The sequence below is a fragment of the Mobula birostris genome, chromosome 30 (genome assembly GCF_030028105.1).
Source record: "Mobula birostris isolate sMobBir1 chromosome 30, sMobBir1.hap1, whole genome shotgun sequence".
NCBI classification, from domain to species: domain Eukaryota; kingdom Metazoa; phylum Chordata; class Chondrichthyes; order Myliobatiformes; family Myliobatidae; genus Mobula; species Mobula birostris.
In genome coordinates, this window is record NC_092399.1 from 20,846,097 (window position 1) to 20,871,915 (window position 25,819).

At 41.2% G+C, this 25,819-nt stretch overlaps 1 protein-coding gene across 1 annotated transcript in view; it reads right to left on the reverse strand.

Moving 5' to 3' along the window:
- Positions 1-25,819, reverse strand: part of csmd2 (CUB and Sushi multiple domains 2) — a 689,393-nt gene that overhangs the window by 343,823 nt on the left and 319,751 nt on the right. The window contains exon 21 of the mRNA XM_072247323.1: positions 5,662-5,864. Coding sequence (XP_072103424.1) covers positions 5,662-5,864 — 203 coding nt within the window. The remainder of the gene's footprint in view (positions 1-5,661; positions 5,865-25,819) is intronic.

A 25,819-nucleotide genomic window follows, 5' to 3' on the forward strand; every position in this document is an offset into this window, starting at 1 on the left:
CACCCGCTGTCAAAGAACATTCTTTGTGCACATGCAAAGTTTAGTGCTGTAGCTACTAATGATTTTGAGGAAGCCATGACAGAACAAGTCATAGTTTGAAATACAATATAATATAATTTACTTGCCTAGGTAGACACAATATATGTAAGGCTGAGAGAAATACTTCAGTGAGTTCGGAGGAATGAGTGGCTCAGGAAATGCTGTGGTGTGAGTGTTTACTTTTAGAGATATAGCAAGGTAACAGGCCCTTCTAACTCAATAAGCCTATGCTGCCCTAATACACCTTTGTAACCAATTAACCTAATAATGCATGCACCTTTGGAATGTGGGAGGAAACTGGAGCACCCAGAGGAAACCCAGCAGTCATAAGGAAAATGTCCAACTCCTTATGGGCAGTGACGAGAACGGAACCCGGGTTGCTGGTGTTGTAACTGCTACACTATGTTGTTGGAACAGCTGCAGTAATCTAGAGAGTATGGAATCCCAAAGTTTGGGGGCGGTGGGGGGGAGGGGTACGCAAGAATAGAGAAATGGATTGTGCAAGTTTAAGGGTACTGAGGAAGTCTTAAGCCTCGAAATTCCCTAAAACTCCTGGACAATTTGAGAATGGAATACCGAGGGACACAAATGATTCAAGATCTCACATGTATTAAGCACACAGATATCTCTAGTACATAGTCACCAAACTGCAAAAAAAAAGGCATGCAATTGATAATGGCTGAGTTGACGTACGGAGCAATGAAAGATTCTGAATTTACAGTCTGGCTTGGAGGGAGAAACAACACTATAAAATAAAAATTTCCATTTTCAAACAATTTTAAAACCAAATAATGAATACCTCTCTCTATGTCTGATTATTTCGATGCTTCATAAAGTAAGAACCGATGATTGACTAGTAAGCATTTTAGTAGATTTTGTTTCAAACTTGAACAGAACAGCATTAGCAGGTTAACATTCACCCAACCTGCTGACAGAACCTGAATAAGGATTTCACATCCAATCATTTCCCTGGTTTCTTAATGAGTATTACTGTAATGTAGTTTAACTGAGATTTGAACTTACTGTGAAATTTGACAAAATGAGCTGTTTTGATGGTGAGGGAAGATCATAAACTTTGATTCCTAAATGCATTCTATTCCCCAGTTCTGAGAGATTGCAATTCAACCCCATGTTTACTTACTTAAAGTCATAAGTTCATTTTTCAGTTTTCAAGACAGTGTTAGAATCAAAATCATATATAATATTTCATATTACACAAAAAATTTATGTTTTCTACATTGCCACTAAGAGCTTCGTTTTATATTTTAATGGAAAGTATATTAAGACCTAAAGGCATCCGTTAGTCTTGCGAGACCATGGATCTGCTCACCTGGAAAGTATTCACTCTCCAGGGCGCAGGCCTGGGCAAGGTTGTACGGAAGACCAGCAGTTGCCCATGCTGCAAGTCTCCAATGTTGTCCAAGGGAAGGGCATTAGGACCCATACAGCTTGGCGCCAGTGTCGTCGCAGAGCAATGTGTGGTTAAGTGCCTTGCTCAAAGACACACACGCTGCCTTGGCAGGGGCTCGAACTCACGACCTTCAGGTCACTAGTCCAATGCCTTAACCACTTGGCCACATGCCCACACATATTAAGATCATAAGACAGAATAAGCCCATTATGTCTGCTTTGTCATTTAATCAAGTCAACCTACAAGTTAACCTTAAGGGAATCCTGAACTATGACTTCCAAATCCCAAATCTCTGATTTCTGTATCTTCTCCCCATTTAGAAATTACACATTTATTCTTTCTACCAAACTGTGTAAGTCCATCTATTCTCATCTGATGTCTTGGCTAGGGCTCTGTTTGCTCTCGTAGTGCCTTCCTACTGAATGATGCTTTATGTAATTAATTTTCTGATATGGTAGCACATTTCTACTGTCAGCTACTCGTTAAGACTATGAACTTCCATTCCTGCTTACCAATGCCCATCTTTACTACTTGCATTGGCAGCAAAGATTCCATTCCTCCTGACCAAAGTTGGGCCCTTGAAGACAGAAACGGGTGAAATTATTATGGGGAACAAGGAAATGGCAGATGAGCTGAACAGGTACTTTAGATCTGTCTTCACTAGGGAAGGCACAAACAATCTCCCAGATGTGACAATGGCCAGAGGATCTAGGGTAACGGAGGAACTGAAGGAAATTCACATTATGAATGTGAATTCATGCAGAAAATGGTGTTGGGTAAACTGATGGGACTGAAGGCTGATAAATCCCCAGGGCCTGATGGTCTGCATCTCAGGGTACTTAAGGAGGTGGCTCAAGAAATCGTGGATGCATTGGTAATCATTTTCCAACGTTCTATAGATTCAGGATCAGTTCCTGCGGATTGCAGGGTAGCTAATGTTATCCCACTTTTTAAGAAAGGTGGGGGAGAAAAAACAGGCAATTATAGACCAGTTAGTCTGACATCAGTGGTGGGGAAGATGCTGGAGTCAATTATAAAAGATGAAATAGTGGCATATTTGGATAGCAGTAGCAGGATAGGTCCGAGTCAGCATGGATTTACGAAGGGAAAATCATGCTTGACTAATCTTCTGGAATTTTTTGAGGATGTGACTATGAAAATGGACATGGGAAAGCCAGTGGATGTAGTGTACCTAGACTTTCAGAAAGCCTTTGATAAGGTCCCACACAGGAGGTTAGTGGGCAAAAATAGAGCACATGGTATTGGGGGTAGGGTACTGACATGGGTAGAAAATTGGTTGGCAGACAGGAAACAAAGAGTAGGGATTAATGGGTTCTTTTCAGAGTGGCAGGCAGTGACTAGTGGGGTACCGCAAGGCTCGGTGCTGGGATCACAGCTATTTACAATATACATTAATGATTTAGATGAAGGGATTAAAAGTAAAATTAGCAGATTTGCAGATGACACAAAGCTGGGTGAAGTGTGAAATGTGAGGAAGATGTTATGAGAATGCAGGGTGGCTTGGACAGGTTGGGTGAGTGAGCAGATGCATGGCAGATGCAGTTTAGTGTGGATAAATGTGAGGTTATCCACTTTGGTGGCAAGAACAGGAAGGCAGATTACTGTCTGAATGGTGTCAAGTTAGGAAAAGGGGAAGTACAACAAGATCTGGGTGTCCTTGCTCATCAGTCACTGAAAGTAAGCATACAGGTACAGCAGGCAGTGAAGAAAGCTAATGGCATGTTGGCCTTCATAACAAGGGGAGTTGAGTATAGGAGCAAAGAGGTCCTTCTGCAGTTGTACAATGCCTTGGTGAGACCCCACCTGGAGTATTGTGTGCAGTTTTGGTCTCGAAATTTGAGGAAGGACATTATTGCTATAGAAGGAGTGCAGTGTAGGTTCACTGGGTTAATTCTAGGGATGGTGGGAATGTCATATGTTGAAAGATTGGAGCGGCTGGGCTTGTATATATTGGAATTTAGAAGGATGAGAGGGGATCTGATTGAAACATATAAGATTATTAAGGGATTGGACACGCTGGAGGCAGGAAACATGTTCCTGATGCTGGGGGAGTCCAGAACCAAAGGCCACAGTTTAAGAATAAGGGGTAGACCATTTAGAACAGAGTTGAGGAAAAACTTTTTCACACAGAGGGTTGTGGATCTGTGGAATGCTCTGCCTCAGAAGGCAGTGGAGGCCAATTCTCTGGATTCTTTCAAGAAAGAGTTAGATAGAGCTCTTAAAAATAGCAGAGTCAAGGGATATGGGGAAAAGGCAGGAACAGGGTACTGATTGTGGATGATCAGCCATGATCACAGTGAATGGCGGTGCTGGCTCGAAGGGCCGAAGGGCCGAATGGCCTACTCCTGCACCTATTGTCTATTGTTTATTGACTTATAATTGATTTCACTTTGATCAGTCCTGACGAAGGGTCTCGGCCTGAAACGTCGACTGCACCTCTTCCTACAGATGCTGCCTGGCCTGCTGCGTTCACCAGCAACTTTGATGTGTGTCACTTTGATCACAGTTGTTTTTACACTATTATATTTGGGCCTAGATGTTCTACTTTACAGAGCTATCTTTGTGTCTATTATGGGAAAATAATCACTTTTCAAAGTTTGTAGAGTTGCCGATTGTGACTCAGTGCCAGCTCTTAATGCCTTGATCTAACTCTATGAATAATGTCTCCCCAACCCTGAGTCCCTTCTGCTTTCTCCACAACAACACTTCCTACCTAGCTGTATAAGTTCACACTTTCCTTTACTGCATTCAATCTACCACCACTTTGCCCATTTTCAACCTGCCCAAATCTGACTGCAGATTTCCTCCCTCCGCCAACTCTACCTGCCTCTTTACCTCTCCTTGTATCATCTGCAAACTTGTTCATAGTACCATCACTGCATTCATCCAGCTTATTAATGTAAAACAAAAATTAAAGGAAACCTTCAAAGAGACATCTTAAATATCTTTAAGATTCAGATTTGTATATTAGCAGTGCAAAGAAATTCCAAATATAGTCAGTCAACGAGATGGGAATCAACGTTTTGACAGGATGTACTTCACTGACCAGACACTCAGCTCTCAACTGCAGCTCCGAGGAGCTGTTTGCAGGTGATATCAACTATACCCCGGTACACTGCTTTGACAGGTCGGCTAAACCACGTGAGGGTAGCTGGTGGGCATCATACCCTGCTGAGACAGGGACATGCCTGTACTAGCATGTGAGGTCATCTCCAGCAGACTGGGTGGATGAGATCTGCAGTGAGATCCAATGGCTCTGAAGACATGGAGAGAGGAGGTCACAACCAGGCACAGAAGACATTGTGGTTATCCTCTGCAACCAAGGAAAATCCTAGCTTGTAACATTTGTTCATACCACTGGACCGGGACTTCTGAGGTCAAGAGAGTGGAATTGCACCAGTGAAACAGTTTTTCCATTTTAAAAACTCCCCCACGCAGGTTTCCTGTCATTGTTGGACACAATGGACAACCACCACTTCAAACAGAAGGAGACTTTATGTCCTTAAATTGGCACCAGATAGATCTAAATCTTGGAGGACCCGACCCCAAAGCCTTTGGACAAATAAAAGTTCTGCAACTGTTCAAAAGACAGCTCACCGTTACCTTCCGAAGAACAGTTCAGGAATACGAAAGAAATGCTGACCTCAACAACGGTGTACGTAACTAGAGAGATTCATACATTTAAAATAAAGTAACCACTGTTGACAAGAGGACCCACAACCTTGTCATTGGACTTGGAGGATTGTGCACCTCAATGACCCAGAGAGCTGTGTTGGCTGGATTCAGAGATTTCGGCTTTGGCTCTTGGTAGGGTCACCCATGCCCAAACAGGTCAAAGAGTAGAGGTTAGACTAAGAGTCCTCCAGGTTCAGGGGGTTTCAGCTCAGGACTAACAACTCTGGCAGGTAAAACAAAATTGTTACAGAAACTGCAATGAAGAATCCTTCTACATCTGAATGCAACAGTATTCCTGAGTCTCTATCAGGACTTGGATGACTGACAGTAGTGAAAACCAAGAGGAAGCGACTGACATGACACAGGAAGCCCTAGACACCAGAGAAAGGGGGGCTTCCTTGCGGTCCTAAACACCAGTGGTGTAATGGGCAGGAAGTATCCACCACTGGGGACAGTGATGGTCATAAAGTCAGAGAGCAGCTTAGATTGATAACTTCATTCTAGTTCTCACATACCTTGAAAAGAAATGGAAAAGCCCTGCTTGCTGGTGAAGAAGTCTGTGTCAAACTGCAACGTGATGGAATTGAACGTGCTTTGGATGTCTGGAGGCATTGCAGATCCACTCATCTCCCGCAGCAGAATGCCACTCTCCAGTGGTCCATCCCAAACCTTCAGGACATCATGAACAGATTCTGTGTGGAAAACTTTAAAGTGGATGCTAAAAGAGGAAGCAAACAAAAAAACAAGATCATGATGAGGGAAGTCATGGACTTTTGATTTGAATGTGATGCACAATTTTCAGGATGGAAATTGTTGGCTTGGTTTTATGCTATTATGCAGGCTCACTATATTTTTATCCAAGTTAGCAACATACCACAATAATATTTTATCTTTTGATTCCAAATTAATGCTGGTCATTGAGGTACAAAAAATAGATGAGATATTTTAAAGAAATTCCACCTACTAGAAATCCTACAAGTGGTTTGTTAAAATTTTATCTTAATCTACAAACTTAATTAAATGACAATGTTTACTTTCCTTTATACTGATAAACTAAAATAGTTTTATGATATTCCTGGAGAATTTCCATCTACAGTGGATGCTATCATCTACTTTCTCCCAGCAGCTATCATTTGATACTTTCAATTTCATTTATACACCACCAATTTCCTGACTGTAAAAATAAGATTTCTGGACAAGATGCTGGAAATCTGAATTCTTTAAAACATATGGGTCATCAGTTTTATTAAGAAATCCTGGCATACAAACTCAACTCTACCTAAAGAGTGTGCTGAAATGTTCATCATGTTCAGTTCAGAGCAAGTTCAAGATCTAGAATGTTTAGCACTGGAAAAATACACTGTCCATTCCTTCATCGCCAGACTGGGCAGATATTGAACCTATTTGACCTTTGCTTGCATGGGGATGTGTAGGTGGAAAGGGGCTTTGGATTGGGTTCACTGGCATCAATTGTAATGAAGTAGGACAGTCATTGTGTGTAGGTGGTAAGAGTTGGATCATGGGGAAACGTGAAAGGATTGGACCAACACAATCCTGTAAATGCTGAAAATCTTGAGTAATACACACTCAATACTGGAGGAATTCTGCAAGCCAAGCAGCATCTATAGAAGGGAGTATGCAGTCAATATTTTGAAGTGAAACCTTTCATCAGAAGTGGCGGGGTGAACTGTGAGACCAGCTACTTATCGTGAGGGAGCAGCTGGGTAAACAAAGTTAGGATACCTGCAACAACAGATTGGAAGGTTAGTGGAGAGAGTGTGATACTGCAGGTTAAGGGGATGGAATTAACATGGGGAGCAGAAATACATGAAATGAAAGGAATTGGGGGGAGCATTGGTGAAGTAAACTTTTACTTGAAAGCCTAAAGGTTCAAAGCAAATTTATTAACAAAGTCACCATATGCTACTTGAGATTCATTTTCTTGCAGGCATTTGGTAACAGACACTTAAAATACTGGCAATGAGGTGTGACAGTACAAGTGATGTGGTTTACATGTTAAATTAAGAGAGCAATGAACATTTCTTAATAAGTTCTATTCTGTGACAATTCCAAAAATGATGCTGCCAAAATAATTCTGCACTGTCATATGTAAAAGAGATTTTAATGAAGCAGCTTCCCTTTGATTTGGAGCACTACAACAACTTCATCTTATAAATGGACCCAAATTCAATCTTTTGTTTAAAATGAGTCGTGAGGCTTAATTATTAACTCGGTTAGTTAATCATAGGAACAGAATGAGGTCACTTGGATCATCAAGGCTGCTCTATCAGTTTTCCAGCTGCACCAGCAGTTATCCTTATCGGCCTCTTACTTTTCAAACATATTCACCGTCTTCAAACATAGTAATCACACTCCTCGTCAGTGCATCCCACATTTTTACAGCCTTTTTAGTTCTTTGAAGAACTGCTTTGGAAGGCCCATTGTTCTGTTTATCTGTTTCAATAAAAAAATCATACTTATCACCTCATTTTTTTTTAAACGGTCTATTCAGGTAGTGCAGGATTTGTCCTGAAGTTATTTCCCTACCATGGTGATAGTAGGTGGGCGTGGAGGAGGAAGGTTACATCACTGAAGTAACACTCTGCATAATAATCTGGATTTTGCCAGCAACAGCTAGTAGTTCTGTACTGAACATGCAGCACGACCAATTTAGATGGCAGTAAGTATGGGAACTCCATTGGGAGTCAAGGTTAGCATTCTAAACCTGGAAATAGTCATTATCCTATACGTTTCAATGAACTCTATCTTGCTGAGAACTGCCTGCTTTTATAACTTTATGCACTTCTCCAGACTAAGTGGATGACCTCTGATTCTGCTGACAGCAAACAAACTCCTTCAAAGACGTTTTAGGTGCATAACTTCTCCAGTGTATGTTTAAGACCCTGCCACCACTCATACCTCACTGCTGAAGTCCAGGTTCCTCTGAAGGATCTACCCTGACTGCCAAACCTAGCCCGTCTAGACTTGTCTGATGTCTTGGAAAGGACTCTGTTTGCTCTTGTAGTACCTTCCCACTGAGTGATGCTTTATGCATATAATTTTCTGGTATGGTAGTACATTTCTACTGCCAGCTACTTGTTAAGACTATGAACTTACATTCCTACTTACCCATCTTTACTACTTTCATTGGCAGCAAAGATTCCATTCCTCCTGACTTATAATTGATTTCACTTTGATCATAGCTGTTTGTACATTCTATTATATTTGGGCCTAGATGTTCTACCACACAGAAATATCTTTGTGTCTACTACACAATAACATTTTATTGGGAAAATAATCACTTTTCAAAGTTTGTAGAGTTGCTGATTGTGGCCCAGTGCCAGCTCTTAATGCCTTGATTTAACTCTATGAATAATGTCTCCCCAACCCTGTGTTCCTTCTGCTTTCTCCACCACAACACTCCCTACCTAAATGATAGTTCTGCTCACTCAACTTCGACAGCTGGAACAGGCTTTAGGCTTTATTACATAATAAATGCAAAAAAAGTCTTCTTCATTTACATGAAATATTGCAGGGCAACTTTATTGGTACAGAAGAATCTCTTGCTCCTTATGAGTTTATTGAAGCTGCTTTGCAGCAGACGTATTGGGTACTTCTTACCCAGTGATAGTAGAGCTACTAGGACTTGATGTTTCAATCCCTATGGTAAGTTGGCACTCTCAATGTTGGCAGTGGGTTTGGAGTGGTGACAAGGAGGGAGGGTAGGTACGTCATCGGGGTCATCAGGTGGGCATCCTTCTTTGGCATTTCGTTGATAAGCCCACGACGTCTCCAGAGGGCTCAACGGTGCTACCTGGCGTCCCAGATACACCCCCACCCTCAGTTCCATACCCTCCTGTCTTCATCTTGCAGCCCAGTTGTTGTCTTTCCTTTTAATCCAAATCCAATTGCTGCTTTCTTCTGCTGCATTTGACAAGGACTTGATTGCTTGTTGGAGGGAGTGACCCCTCACCCCCATCTTCTTCAATAGACTGGTCATAGATGTAGCAACGAATCCCTTGCATCCCACTTCTACAGGGAAAATCTTGGTCTTCCAGCCATTCTGGGCAGCTTCAGTTGCTAGTTCAGAGTTCTTGGTCTTTTTCCTCTCATAAGCTTCTTCTACACCATCTTCCCATGGTACTGTCAATTCCACAACATGCCAGCTTGGCTGTTGTGGACCACAGGACCATGTCCGGCCAGAGTGTTGTAGCTGCAATGTCTGGGGGAAACACAGTGATATAACTAACAAAAGACAACTCCAGTACAAAATGGAGAAGAAAGAATGTTAAATTAATATTTTCTAGGACTGTTGAGATGAAACTCTGTGTTCAGTGTGGTTTCCAATCGATTACTCAATCCAACTTACTTGCTGTTTCATATAATTTCTCGCCTATAATATTTCCCACTGCAAGAAATGATGGTTAGCTTATCTGTGACATTTGTAGATATGAGAAATCTGCCATTTTCTATGTGTATGTCTTGCTAAAGCCTATAGTGTTATATGGCTAGATATGGATTGCTTCCGGAATATTTCAGAAATGTCACTTCTGAACAAACCTCCTGCTGTCAACATTTACTTAAACTTTCATGTTTCTGCTGGAAATTCCCTCTGCAACCTTGTCACATTGTAATTACTGGCCCCAGTCAATGCTTCCATAGTCAGTGATGACGCTCTACCATTGTAGGTTGTGATTCAGAGAAAATGTAACCCCTCAACCAATTCAACCTCCTTGTTTCCAAAACCAATGAATATTTCACTATTTAGAAAATAATTAAAATGTGCAATAATACTGTCTGCAAATTTTAGAAAAGCATTATACATTACTAAAATACTGTTTGAAATACCTTGGCAAATCAAAAATCCTACTCCTCTTTATCTTAAGAATACATTCCATTTCAACTTCCAGGGTACATGCAGCACCATGTCAAATTAGCTGGCAATGCATCAACTTTGTCAAGTGTATCACACATTACTTATTTAGGCATCATTGCTCATTATTACTAGTAGAAGCCCCGATTTTCAACTGAGTAGGCTCTGGCTGTTATACCTGCAACTGCAAAGTTTCCTATCCATTAACCTTCACAGGTCCAAAGATGAATTAACCTTACATGACATCCCTATCAACATGTTGCATATGGCTAAGTAATTAAGTCTGCATTTTAATTATGTAATTAGAATAGCTTTAATCAATAATATGCTGTATGCAGTATATGCTCATAATCCAGATAATATGAAAATATCCCCATTGAGATAATATTTCCTTCACAGCTGCCCTTGGGGTTCAATCTCACCAAAGCAAACTGAAATCTTCCCTGCTTCCTTCCAATGTCTCTTCTCCATTTTCACTTGTATTATTCATATTCTTCACACTTTCAGTTATTCCACCATACATTTTCATGTTAAGATTATTCTAGGGCAAAATCCCATAAGGAAGCTATCAATTAAAATGTTATTCTTTCATACTCCAAATCATTATATTGTATTTTCTTTTCCCTCAAAAGCATTAATCTTTACAGCATTTGAGATTGGCTCTCCACCTCTGCCAGAAGTATATTCACTTTCGCAATTAGACCACTGAGGTGACTTTTTTTTCCCCTGTCTGGGCTCTTTCAAGACATCCAGGACTCATAAATGTCTCAGCTGTGATTATTTTTTTATATCTATACTTAAAAATTTTTAATTCATAAATTTTATATAAAACCCAAATTAAAGCTCAAGCTGTCAGGCTGATCAACACCATTATGCCCATTAACCCTCTCCACCCACCACCAGTACACATCGGCTATTCCTTTCCACAGCCCCTCAGCACCTTTGATCCCTCTCCCTCATGCACCATAAATCGCACTTACGCTCCACACCTCATACCTACACTGATGGTCAATCATATGCCTTTCTGCAACTTAGTAGAGTTCCTCTTTCCAAGAGTCATTTTGTCACTTTATCATTTCTTGTCAGTTGCTTTATGTACAGATACTCCTTCATCTTCATTTACATACAATTATACTATGTGTAGAAGCTCATCTTTTATGTAAGTATATATCCCCAGCTATGGGTAAACAGCCCCACTACCTTGTGGGCAGTCTCGGAAGGGACGAAGGCTATGGGAGTAAACCCAGACAGCAAGTATGGAGTGGAACCCCTAAGGCAGCTGGAGTCATTGAAAACCCTTCTGGCAGCTCCTGCAGCCAAGCTGGTGCCAAACATATTGAGATGGATAGCAACCACCTATATATATATATATATATATATATATATATAGCCATATTCAAACAATTACATGTACCTTGTGTTTATCGGATAGATTATATATGTTGGATTTTTCTCTGTTTTTTAAATTGTGTTTTTATTCTTTTTATGTTTTTTATGCTCTACTGGACCCAGAGTAACAGTCATTTTGTTCTCCTTTTAGATTAGATTAGATTAGATTCAACTTTATTGTCATTGTGCCGAGTACAGATGCAAAGCCAATGAAATGCAATTAGCATCTGACCAGAAGTGCAAAAGAATAGTATTATTTTCAAAATAACTGCAAGTAAAAAGTAAGTGCTACAGCACACAAATATAAAAGTACTGAGACAGTACAATACGGATGCAATACTGCTTAGCGCTGTGATGTGAGGTTCAGCAGTGTCACAGCCTTAGGGAAGAAGCTCTTCCTTTGCCTGCTGGTGCGGGAGCGGAGGCTCCTGTAGCGCCTACCAGATGGGAGGAAAGTATAGAAGTCCATGGTTAGGGTGAAATGCATCTTTAATAATGCTTTTCGCCCCACTCAGGCAGCGTTTATGGTAGATGTTCTCAATGGTGGGCAATTGGGTGCCGATAATCCGCTGGGCAGTTTTCACCACCCGCTGGAGTGCTTTGCGGTCTGATATGGGACAATTGCCATACCACACTGAGATGCAGTTGGTGAGAATGCTCTCACTGGTACAGCAATAAAAGTCCTTCAGTAGCCTGGGACAGAGGTGAGCTGTCTTGATGCTCCGCAGGAAATAAAGGCGCTGTTTATTCTCATCTATTGAAGAATGATAATAAACAATCTTGAATTGTGAAATTAGATGCATGGATATCAAATCATACACCGAGTAGAAATCATAACTTTAATAATTTGCTTCACTGCATTGCAAAGATAACTACACTATCTCTTTTGTTTTACTGTAACATGGATTCATGCTCATTCCTATTATGCTTATTTCCATTCTTTATTTAATTAACAATTATAATCTTGACAGTCTTCAGATCCTTTAAGCTTTCATTGTTTCTTCCACAGAACTTCTAACGTTATCTATTGTTGCACAATATCCTTCAAAAGAGAGATAGTGCATTAGATTATAAGCACAAGAGAGTTGTGGGTGAAAAACACGAAGTTAACATCAAGAAACTAGAATGCAATTAATTTATCGACATATCAAATATACAGTAAATATGAACATATTTCCAGCAACTCACAAACAACTCCGTTATTGTTTCCACCAGCAATTAACTACTGCTGACTAAATAATGGAATGTTATGTTGATGTTGCTGAGGCTTAATTTGGAGTATTGTGTGCAGTTTTGGTCACCTAACTACAGGAAAGATGTAAACAAGGTTGAAAGAGTGCAGAGAAAATTTACAAGGATGTTGCCAGGTCTAGAGGACCTGAGTTAAAAGGAAAGATTGAATAGGTTAGGACTGTATTCTTTAGAACTTAGTAGATTGAGAGTAGATTTGATAGAGTTATTCAAAACTATGAGGGGTAGAGACAGAGTAAATCGAAGTAAGCTTTTTCCACTGAGGTTAGGTGGGACTACAACCAGAGGTCATGGGTTAAGTGTGAAAGGTGAGAAGTTAAAGAGCAACATGAAGGGAAACATTTTCACTCAGATGGTCATGAGTAAGTGGAAGGAGTTGCTGGGACAAATGGTCCATTCAAGCTTGATTTCAGCATTTAAGAGAAGTTTGGACATGGAGAGTAGGGATATGGAGGGCTATGGTCCTGGTGCAGGTCAATGGGAGTAGGTCACTTAAATTGTTTCAGCATGGACTAGACAGGCCGAAGGGCCTGATTCTGTGCTATCCTTCTCTATGACTCCAAATATGACTTACATTACAGCATACTGCCATCAAAAATATGACAAATTAATTCTAATCATGACTGCATTGAATGTTCTCACACTACTCTCATGTCTGTTCACTTGAATAGACCATTTCTGTTGGACTATGAAAGGTCCATCAAGCACACTCTAAGTCTATCCATTAAACATGAGTGCAGCAAACAGAAATAAAAAGCTTTCAATGGATTCTGCTTATGCACAATTGCAATGGACTTTATAATTAACATGGCTCCCTCACACAATTAAGTGGGTAAGTAGCAATGTGGTTTCTAATGTGAGATTCTAATCTCGATGGTACCTCAAATATATCAGTTATGTCAAGTGCTTGAATGCTTCAAAATATATGCATGATTATTTTTCTCATGGAAGCTGTAATTCAACAAACTGTACAAATCTAAATCAAACTTTTCCACTAAAGGAAGATAGACAATTATCCCACAAAGAGTGATTCTGAATGACAGGGATTTTATTATTCAGAATCAAGCAGCCAAATTTTATTTTGCATTCCACGGTCCACCACTTGTAGTGCACAGTGGATCCTGGCCATCTGCAGTGATGTCTAGTCATATGGAGTGCACACTTGTTCACCACCACAAGATTTTTTCAATGACATACTAGTTGTCTGAATTCGGCTGTCAAGCAGGAACAGCCGGCAGTCTTCAATGTACCTACGGAGCTGGCTTCCGAATGGCTTAAAGGAGAAGTCAGCAAGTCACCAAGACTTCCATTACAAATGACACAAGGAACATCCATTTAAGTAAAGTTTATTAATTTGCCTTCAGACTCACCCACACTTGCTCACACTACTGTAATTCCCTATCTGCTTCCCTCTAACTAGGCTTGAAATTTTATCCTAAACTGAATCTGTAGATTAAGCCTGCGAATATCTGCTTTAGTAACTGCAAAAATTGCAATTGGCCTCAAAAATCACATCTTCAAACAGTGATTGCTTTCATTATTCCTTAAAAACAGTTTTGTGTTACATACTCCTGAAAATATTCAGGGTAAAGAGGGGATGATTGCAGAAAACGAGAGTCAACATTGATTTGGAAGTGTATGTAAAGGATTTTTAATAAAATAATGACTGCAGAAAATAAGTGATGGTATATATGAATGCAAACACTAGGAGCTCAAGTTGGCCATTTGATACCCAAACTCCTTCCCTCAGTCTGCTCTTCCCCCTACAAGATCACAGCTGATCTTTCTCATTTCCACTTTCCTGCTCTTTCCCTGTATCTATTAATCATTTAGTATTTGGTTTCTAGCTACTTCTGTTTTGACTGCAGTTGATAATGGAGCTTCCTTTACACTCGGAGGTCCAGAATTACAAAGATTCACCAATTATTTCTTGAAGAAACTTCTCTTCATTTCAGTCTTCTATGGCCTTCCCTCTGTTTTGATCTTCAGTTCTAGATTCCTTGGCTAAGGGAAATACCATCCCAGAATTGACTGTCAAGCTGCTGTAGAATTTCGTACCATACCTCTACTTCTTTTGAATTCTAATATCCCCTCATATTCAAAACACAAATGCCCTTGAAAGGAAAATTCTACAAAAAGTAGTAATACGGCCCAGTCCATCATGAATAGCACCCTCCAAAACACTGAGCACATCTACATGGAACGCTGTCAAAGGAAAGCAGCGTCTACCATCAGGGACCCCCACCATCCAGGATATGCTCTTCTCTTCGCTGCCGCCATCAGGAAGAAGGTACAGAGCTTAAGGATCCACACCACCAGTTTCAGAAACTGTTACGACCCCTCGACTATCAGACACTTGAACAAAGGGGATAACATCACTTGACTTCATTTGCCCCATCATTGAAATGTTTCCACCAACCAAAAGACTCACTTTCAAGACTCTTTATCTAATGTCCTCTATATTTTATTGCTTATTTATTTATGTTATTGTTTCTTCTTTTTTCATTTGCACAGTTTGTTGTCTTCTGCACTCTGGTTGAAAGCCTTAGTTTGGTGGTCATTCATTGATTCTGTTGTAGTTACTATTCTATAGATTTACTGAGTATTCCCACAAGAAAATGCATCTCAGGGTTGAATATGGTGACATATATATGTATTTTAATAATAAAATTTACTTTGAACTTTCATCTTACAGACCAAGAACCAACCTGATGGATCTTTGATCTACCCACTCTGTAGCAAACATATCCTTCTTTAGTTATGGTAAATGTAATTACATACAACACATTAAAGTTTGGTTTTTCCCATGGTCCTGTATAATTGCAAATGTTAGGAAGCATGGACCACCTCACAACCTTGCACCCATCAGTCACCTTCACGCTCCAAGTGGAAGAATTTTTGGTTCCAACATTTTGCATCTCAGAACCCACAAAGCTGAAGTAGGAGCAGGTCCTCCTGGGGGAGTTGCCCAAGGAAAAGATGAAATACACTTGTTCTATATCCTCTCATGATAACAGCCAGTTTATCATTTAACTTCGTAACTGCCAGTGCACCTGCATTGTAGCTTCCAGTCACAAACAAGAGACAATCTGCAGATGCTGGAAATCCAAGCAACACACACAAAATGCTGGAGGAACTCAGCAGGCCAGGCAGCATCTATGGAAAAAGTACAGTCGACATTTTGGGCCATGACCCTTCGGCAGGACTGGTAGCTTTCAGTGACTTGTGTACAAGGACAACCATGCCCTTTCGAACAGCTACGCTTACCAGAGTTCGATGAAAGATTAATGCACATCATCCACCATTAATGCAAAGTGATAAATGAAGTTCATTTGCAAAAAAAAATATGTAAATGCAATTGTTCCATATGTGTTTTGCTACAAGTCATCTGTTTTGTGAGGGAGGGCTGGGAGGGATTTGATTTCAAATCCTGGACAACTGGGTCTAAGGCTAGCCAGCATCTGGATTCAGGCTCCATCAAAGTATTCCCATTGATTAGCCAGTACCTGTCATGCCTCCATAGGTAATAAGTACTTCGGGATAATTGAATTTTCAGTTATTTGCCTCACCAAAACTGACCTCAAATAAATCCTAGGAAGGAGTAAAGGTTTCACAGCTTTCATCAGTATTGTCCCCGGCCCTTCCATAAAATTCAATGTAAAGCCAAAAAGCAAGAAGTCACAACACGCTGGAGGAACTCAGCGGGTCGGGCAGCATCCATGGAAAAGATCAGTCTACGTTTTGGGCCGGAACCCTTCATCAGGACTGTAGAGGGAAGGGGCAGAGGTCCTATAAAGAAGGTGGGGGGAGGGTGGGAAGGAGAAGGCTGGTAGGTTCCAGGTGAAAAACCAGTAAGGGGAAAGATAAAGGGGTGGGAGAGGGGAGGCAGGGAGTTGATAGGCAGGAAAGGTGAAGAAAGAACAGGGGAAGACACAGTGGGCAGTAGAAGGAGGCGGAACCATGAGGGAGGTGATAGGCAGCTGGGGGAGGGGGCAGAGTGACATAGGGATAGGGGAAGGGAGGGGGATGGAATTACCGGAAGTTGGAGAATTCTATGTTCATACCAAGGGGCTGGAGACTACCTAGATGGTATATGAGGTGTTGCTCCTCCAACCTGAGTTTAGCCTCATCATGGCAGTAGAGGAGGCCATGTGTGTGTTGCTTTGACCCCGGCATCTGCAGATTATTTTGTGTTTAAAAAGCAAGAAGTATTTTCCCAGGTCATTCATTATACAGGGTGTATTCTATTAAACGATCTGTCACACTGTTGTATCTATTATATAAATTTAAACACTTATAGTCATTTCATTAGTCCTGCTCTGTAAGAATGGGACAAACTACAACACAAATAGAACAACATGCAATATGACGCTGTTTCTAACTGTGACCTTTGTCATTGTAGCATTCAGTGCTGGATTATTGGGAAACCCAGCCACATTAATAGAGTACCCGCCGAGAAAACAGGAGAACACAATCACACATGGACAAGAAGAAAAAGAACAGCAAATCAGAATGACTGAAAGACGATGTGTGAGCTGAATCCCAGTACATAGGTGGTGGTGATATGTTTTCCTGTCAGCTACAGGGAACAATGATCAGGAGTTGCTGCCTTCAGTCTATTACAGTATTCACTTGATTAAATTCATGCCCACTATTACTTTACGCTGTCCTGAAAATTTCATAAGGAAAAAAACACTGGTTATTTATGATTCATCAAGTTGGGAATTTGCATGGAAATCACGGACATGGTGATAAACTGAGCTGCCAGCAAACCCAGATTCAACTAATAATTTGCTATAATGACCTTTTATTTTTGGTGCGCTGAATTAGAATTCTTGAACTACTGAAAAGACTATTAGCATGACAAAGCAACCACAGGCGACCTTCCTTTTTAGTCACTATTCATTAAGTAGTTTCAAAAACAAAACACACTTTCACTCATGCTGATGCCCTTCTTAAATACTTGGTATATCGTGAATTAAAACTTGAGGAAGAAGCTGTGTTTCACGGGACATGATGCCGTCTACCTTTGAAGCACAGCCAGCTATTATTTGAGTTTCTCACTACTTTCTATTTATATACAGAGAAAGCAGAGTGGGTCTTTCTGGCCCTTCGAGCCATACCATAAGACATAGGAGCAGAATTAGGACATCTGGCCCATTGAGTCTGCTCTGCCATTCAATCATGGCTGATCCTTTTTTTTCTCCTCCTCAACCCCAGTTCCCAGCCTTCTCCCCGTAATCTTTGATGCCATGTCCAATCAAGAACCTGTCAGTCTCTGCCTTAAATACACCCAACGACCTGGCCTCCACAGCTGCATGTGGCAACAACTTCCACAAATCTACCACCATTTGGCTGAAGAAATTTCTCTGCATCTCTGTTTTGAAAGGGTGCCCCTCTATTCTGAGGCTGTGCCCTCTTGACCTAGGCTCTCCCACCATGGGAAACATCCTTTCCACATCTACTCTGTCTGGGCCTTTCAACATTCGAAAGGTTTCAATGAGATCCTCCCTTGTCCTTCTGAATTGCAGCGAGTACAGACCCAGAGCCATCAAGCATGCCTTGTATGATAACCCTTTCATTCCTGGAATCATCCTCGTGAACCTCCTCTGGACCCTCCCCAATGCAGCACATCTTTTCTAAGATGAGGGGCCCAAAACTGTTCACAATACTCAAGGTGAGGCCTCACCAGTGCCTTATAAAGTCTCAGCATCACATCCTTGCTAAAGACACTAGGATTAAATCAGGGGATGCCGCCCAGCATCCCCTGATTTAACCCTAGTCTGATCACGGGAGAATTTACAATGATCAATTATTCTACTAACTGGCATGTCTTTAGAATGTGGGAGGAACCCGGAGCACCCGGAGGAAACCCATGCATTCCATGGGGAGCATGCACTCCTTACAGAAGTCGCTGGATTTGAACTCCAAACTCTGCGGCCCTGAGCAGAAATGGCATTGCGTTAACCGCTATGCTGCCATGGCTCAAAGGTTGCTCTGGAGAGGTGCCATGGTGAAGGTCACGCATTGGTGCAATCTTTAGGGGTGATCCAAAGAAAGAGCACTACCTTTCCACTGGAAGGAGAAGCATGGATTTTGATACTCGTGAGCTCTTGGTTCCACAGAGAGTACTGGAGAGCGGCTGAGCCTGGCTAAACTCTGCAGCCAAGCAATATACTGTGCATTTCAGGAATACGTTGGAGATCAAGTGTTGGTACATCATTCTTCCTGTTCCACCACTGCAATCTGTGATGTCTCCGGGGCCAGAGCCCAGAGACAGTGAGCCGAGGGGCCAGGTAATCCTAGGTATGCACACTCTCAGCTTAAAGCTAACATTTCTAAGCACTCACAAACCAGTATGAAGAAGTGTAGGCTTTGCTTTCAGTTTATTCTTTATTTTACTCAATCTTAGTATTTTAATGAATTTCTGTTAATTAATTTCTAAATTAATTTCAAAACAGAAACATGTTTATGTAATTTATTAAATAGAACATAGAATAGTACAGATTTTATAAACTATCCTAAGATCAAACTAAATCTTCCCTCCTACACAGCCCCACATTTTTCCATCATCCATGTGCTTATCTAATAGTTCGTTAAGTGTCCCTCATATATCTGCCTCTACTACCACCTCCGGCTGAGCGATCCATGCACCCACTGCTCTCTGTGTTAAACAAGACTTACCTCTGATATGCCCCCAACACTTTCTTCCAATCGTCTTAAAGTCAGTCATTTAGGACCTCAGAAAACATCTCTGGTTATGCAATTGAACTACCATGTTGTACACCTCTATCACCTCTCATGCTCTTTTGCTCCAAAGAGAAAAGTCCTAGCTTGCTCAACCTCTCCTCATAAGACATGCTCTAATGCAGGAAACACACAGGTAAACCTCCTCCGAAACTCCCACATCTTTCCTGGTGACCAGAACTGAGCACAATATTCTAAAGATTTTATAGAGCTGCAACATGACCTTGAATTCAATCCCCAGACTAATGAAGGGCAACATAGCAAGCCTTCTTAACAACCTCATCAACCTGCATGGCAACACTGAGGGAACTATGGACGCTGACCACAAGATCCACCTTTTCCTCCACACTGCTAAGAAATCAGCCGTTAAACCCGTATTCTGCCATCAAATTCAAATTTATTCTCTTTTAATGTTCCAGAAAACATTTATACCTATTGCAACTATTTGTAAACATTTCTAATTATCAGAGATGTTTAGGCTTAAAATTTAAACTTCTTTTAGGGATGGCAAAAGACACCTTTACGAGAATAAAGAGTATACTGACCAATACTAAACTAGGCATGACAACCCGCCTCAGAGTACTGAAATGTTACGTTTATCCAGTTACGTTATATGGCTCAGAACATTGGACAATACCTAGTAACATGAGGAAACGAATTGTAGCAGCAGAGAGGTGGTTTTGGAGGAGGATGCAAAGGATATCATGAACAAAACGAATATCTAATGAGGATGTCATGAACAGAGCAAACACAAAATGAGAAATGATGTATGAGATCATGAAAAGGCAATGTAACTTCATTGGACATGTGATTAGGAAAGAGGAGTTAGAATGCACGGTAATTATGGGAAAGATTGAAGGGAAGAAAGCAAGAGGAAGCCAAAGACAAATGATGATGGGGACAGCAGCCACAGAATTGGAAATGAATACCAATGATTTGATCCACTTGACCCGAGACAGGAGTGTATGGGCCATGGCAGTCAAAACTCAAACTGGGCATGGCACCTGATGATGATGATGATTAGGCTTAACAACTTTGGACTATCAGGGTGGTCTACTACCTAAGCACCATTTGACAATCATTCACAGTGTACAGATACATGCCAGATGCTCCTCCAAGTCCTTGCTGACTACTACAAGATTCTGATGTATTTTAAATCCCGGGTTCTTTTATTAGTCAGGGATGAGGCTTAAAACTTATCGCTTAATGATCATGTATTAAAAATTAATAGAACAATGAAAACAGAAAGGGGTCTTACTATTTTGAATAAAAGCTAAAAAAAAAAAGCTGGCATCTAACATTTAACTTTTATATCCGAAGCTAAGAAAATTCCAGAGATAAGGATAATCCAATTAGAAAATTCTTTAAAAATACGATAATAAAAACAGCCAATGAGAAAATATGCATTCAGAACAAAGCAGCTTCTGGAATTATACTTTGTATAGCCACTAGAGGCATACTAAACTACCAGGCATGCAAAGGCGACTTAAAATACTAGCATATAAATAAAGCTAAACTGTCGAATCCAGCACTGTCAAACTCACATTTACACTAATCCTAATCCTACTCTAGTTCTATTATATTCACTCCCACTCTCACAGATTCTATCACTTAAGTGCACATAGAGAGCAGTTTATAATAACAAATTAGTTCACCGACCTGGAATGGGGAATTTGGAGGATGGGAGGAAACTGAAGGAGCCAGAGGAAACACACATAGTCAAAGAGAGAAGGTGGGAACTGAGCAGGCATCAGTCGAGATCAGGCATTAGAACTGTAAGGCAGCATCTCCACTGGCTGTGTCATTGAGCAGCCCTTGTGAACACTTCACTTCGGTAGACAACTACGGTAGTGACAACTAGAACTTGATGTGACATGTCTGTTTTGCAAAAGATTAGTGCAGTTTCATTGGAAATGCATGGGTGGAGAGGAGTTGGATCTAGCAGGATCACATCTAGCTTTACTTGCAAACTACCTCTCTGAGGACCATCTTGCAAATGTATTAACCACATCTTTAACCACATTTCTAAGATGAACCCAGAAAAGGTAGTGGTTTCCTGACAAGTTCTGCTCCCACCTGGGAATAGTATTAAACACAACCAAGTGGCAAGCTATTTAAAAGTCAGCACCCGTGTCTGGAATATTATTTTTAACAAGCCCCTTACTCACATCTGAAAGATTTTTTTTTGCCAAACTTGTATGTTGCTAATATGCTAATATCAGTTTTAAGAAACATTCTTTTCCTCAAGCTGATTTTTTTAAAAAGGAAAATACCTCCTCTGATACCTCTACACCATCCGCCACAAGTGGAACTTCCTGGGGGCCAGACATTTTAATTTTGATTCCCATTCCCATTTTCATGTGTCGGTCCATGATCTCTGCTTCTGCTAAGATGAAGCCACCCTCAGAGTGGAGGAGCAATACCTTATATTCCATCTAGGTAGCCTCCAACCTGATGGTATGAATATCGATTTCTCCAACCAGTGAACAAATTTTCCTCCCCTCTTTATTTTCCGTCCTGACCTTTCACCTCTTCTCGCTTACTATTACTTCCCCCTGGGTCCCCTCCTCTTTCCTTTTCTCCCATGGTCCACTCTCCTTTCCTATCAGATTCCTTCTTCTCCAACCCCTGACCTCTCCCACCCACCTGGCTTCACCTATCACCTGCAAGCAAGCTTCCTTCCCCTCCACCCAGCTTTTTAATTCTGGTATCTTGGTCCTGAAAAAGGGCCTCGGCCCAAAATGTCAACTATCTATTTATTTCCATAGATGCTGAGTTCCTCCAGCATTTTGTGCATGTTATGTCCTCTGATTATCACCTCATTTAGACCATAAGGTGCATGGCCAAGTGGTTAAGGCATTCGTCTAGTGATCTGAAGGTCACTAGGTGAATCAGCATGAGCATATTAAAAAGGCAGGGCAGGGGCCGGCTGGTGGCACAAGGACATCGGCGCCAGACTTGGGAGAGGAGGTTCCCGGGTTCGAGACTAGTCAGGTCCGTGCTGGATTGAGCTTTCCATCCGTGCTGGGTTGAGTGTCGAGATCGCAACTCAACCTCATAAAATAAAAAGGAAAATACTGCGAAAATGTCTGTGTGAGGAGTGGCGCGCCACACAGTCTCTCTCTCGCTCCATGCCTTGTAAAAGCCATGAAAAAGACATCATCACGGATGGACTCACGGACATGCAGACGCACAGATGCGCACGCACTCACACGCAGACATGCAGACTCGCACGCACGCAGGCACACGCCAAAAAAAAGGCAGGGCAGAATTGAGGGGATGAGAGGCCTATTCTTGCTCCTATTTTCCTATGTAGCTGTGGAGCATTAAAGCACTGCATGTCACCACATGTGACGTGGGTTTGCATTCTGTCATGATTAGAATAGATTAGATCAACATTATTTGTCACATGTACTGTGCCTTTAAAAAGTATTCACCCTCCCCACCCCCCAGAAGTTTTCACGTTTTATTGTTTTACAACATTGAATCTCAGTGGATTTAATGTGGCTTTTTTGACCCTGATCAACAAAAAAAAGACTCTTTTGTGTCTGAGTGAAAATCTATAAAGTGATCAAAATTAATTACAAATATAAAACACAAAATAATTGATTGCACAAGTATTCATCCTTTAATATGACACAGCAAATCATCACTGGTGCAGCCAATTGATTATAGAAGTCACATAAATAGTTAAATGGAGATCACCTGTGTGCAGTCAAGGTGTGTCAATTGATTGTAGAAAAAATACACTTGGAGCTGGAATGACCGACTGCTGGTGAGTCAGTATGCTGGCAAAAACGACACCATGAAGCCACAAGAAAATCAACAAGCAACTAACTATGCAAAAAGGCTGTTGAAAATCACAAGTCAGGAGATGGATTCAAGAAAATTTCCAAGGCACTTTATATCCCTTGGAGTACAGTTAAGTCAATCATCAAAAAATGGAAAGAATATGGCACAGTTATAAATCTGCCTAGAGCAGACCATCCTCAAAAACCGAGTGACCATGCAAGAAGGGGATGAGGGAGGGAGGCCACTAAGAGACCTATGACAAGTCTGGAGGAGTTACAAGCTTCAGTGGCTGAGATGGGAGAGACTGTGCATACAACAAAGGTTGGCCGGGTGCTTCACCAGTCACAGCTTTATGGGAAAATGGCAAAGAGAACTCACTAGCCCTAACCATACATCCTTGGAATGTGGGAGGAAACCCACATAGCCACAGGCTGAACGTACTAACTCCTTACATATAACGACTGGAATCGAACCCCGATCTCACAGCTGGCACTATAAAGTGATGTGCTAATCGCTACCCTACCTTGCTGTATTGTGTCTGTCATGAAATGGGGTCACCGTACTCTCCATTCGTCAGTTTTCTCCCTACGTGCAAACTCCCATGTCTGTCAGTCAAACTGAAGTGTTAAGAAAGTTCAATACATCTTTATAATTCTAAATCCATTTCATATTTTGCATCATTCCTCTGATGCTCTCAAGCATATTCAAAGCAGAAATCATCTGTGAGGATTAATTCACTAATCCTTCAATTTGAGTCTGGTTTATTTTTGATCTCCCCGTGCTCTATAGCACCTCACAGCACAAAGTGTGCAGGGATGTTGTCAATTTTTTCCCAAACAGCCAATATAGGGCGAAAGGGAGGTGTGGGATGGGTGCATAAAGTTTGTCAGTTTAGCACTTTTCTTCTTTACACTACTCCATCTCTTCCTTAATGCACCTAACCATGAAGTATGCAGTATGGTGAACCAAGCATATTAGCTATGCTCACTGAGGAAAAAGTGCTTGTTATGCACTTCCGAACCTCTGACCTATAAATTCGTTGCACTGTAAACAAATGCAGGAAACTTTGGAAATATTCAGCAAGGCAGCATTTGTAGGAAGAGAAATGGAGTTAAAACTTCAGGTCAAAAAACATTCATCAGATTGACTTGAAATGTGAACTCTGTTTCTGTGAGGAACTCTGCTTTTAAATTAATTCTTCCTATCTGCTTTTACCATGGAGAAGAACCTGAAATGAGCTCAGGGGCGGAAACAATGATACCCTGCAGGATATTAGCATTACCAAGGAGGAGGTACAGGAGGCACAATAATGCACTAATGGTTGATAAATCCTTGGGGCCTGATCAGCTGTTTCCTAGGATGTTAAGGGAGGCAAGCAATGAGATTGCTGGAGTACTGGCAGTGATTTTTCCAACTTCATTATCCACAGTTGACTTACCAGAAGACTCAAGGATAACTAATGCACTTTAGTTTAAAGCGTGTATCCGCAAATAGGTAATAACAGGCAAGTTAGCATTATATCAGTGGTGGCAAAATGATTGGAAGGGATCCAGAAAGACAGAATTTGTGCATTTGTAAGGAGAAGGGCTATTTACGGATAGTCAGTGTTGTCTACATGGATGTTAGAAAAAATTTGACAAGTCAATTGGTAGGCTTCTCTGAAAGGTAAAGCATAGAATTCAAGGTGAGCCAACCAAATGGGTGCAAAATGGGCCTTCTAGTAGGAAAGAAAAGGTTGTGATGGTGTTTTTTGGGATTGGTGCTCTGTTGTTTTATACAGTAATAATTTGGATAAAAATGTTGGTAGCATACATCTAAGTTGGTGGGTTTACTGCACAGCGAAGAGGATTGACTATAGCCACACTCTCGAGTCATGGCTCTGCCACCTCGACTCTGTCAAGCTTTGCCTCAGTTCTGCTGCATCGAATCACATCCACGTCCGCTCCAGCAATGCGAGCATCGGCTCATTCCCTGCTCTCAGACCCAGGCCCCGCTGCATCGATTTGGCCCGTACGTGCCATGACACAACTGTCTCGCACCTTCGAGATTTTAGTCCACACCGCAAAAATGTCAGGTTGTACAACGTAGTTCCAAAGCTTGACTCCAAAACGGGAATTTACAGGGTATTGACTGCGGTGACCGTATCCAAGAAAAAGTGGGATTAATGGAGTAATTTGTAATGTCGTTTATTTTGTTTGCCACCAGCAAATCATTGCTGTGCTTCACCAGTGCTATCTTAAACTGGACATTTTACACAGTAAGAGTAGGATTAGACCATTTGACCTCTTGAGTTTGTTCTACTATTGATCAAACTCACTGATGATATACTGTACTGCAGTGCTATTTTGGTCTACCATGTCCATATCTCTGACTATGATATTATCCACTAATTATCAGTTCATATTTTAAAGGAACTCAATAAATATGCATCCAGGTACAGAAATACAAAAATACACCACCCTCTCCCTAAATTTCAGTCCTCAGTGATCTATCCTTTCCTGAGGCTGTGGTTCTTGCTGCTGAAGTTTTCCGCCAGATAAATATCCTGCCAACCCTCTATGTTTCAGTGAAACGTACACCCTTTCTTTGAAACTCTAGAGAATACAGACTGTGTTAACTCA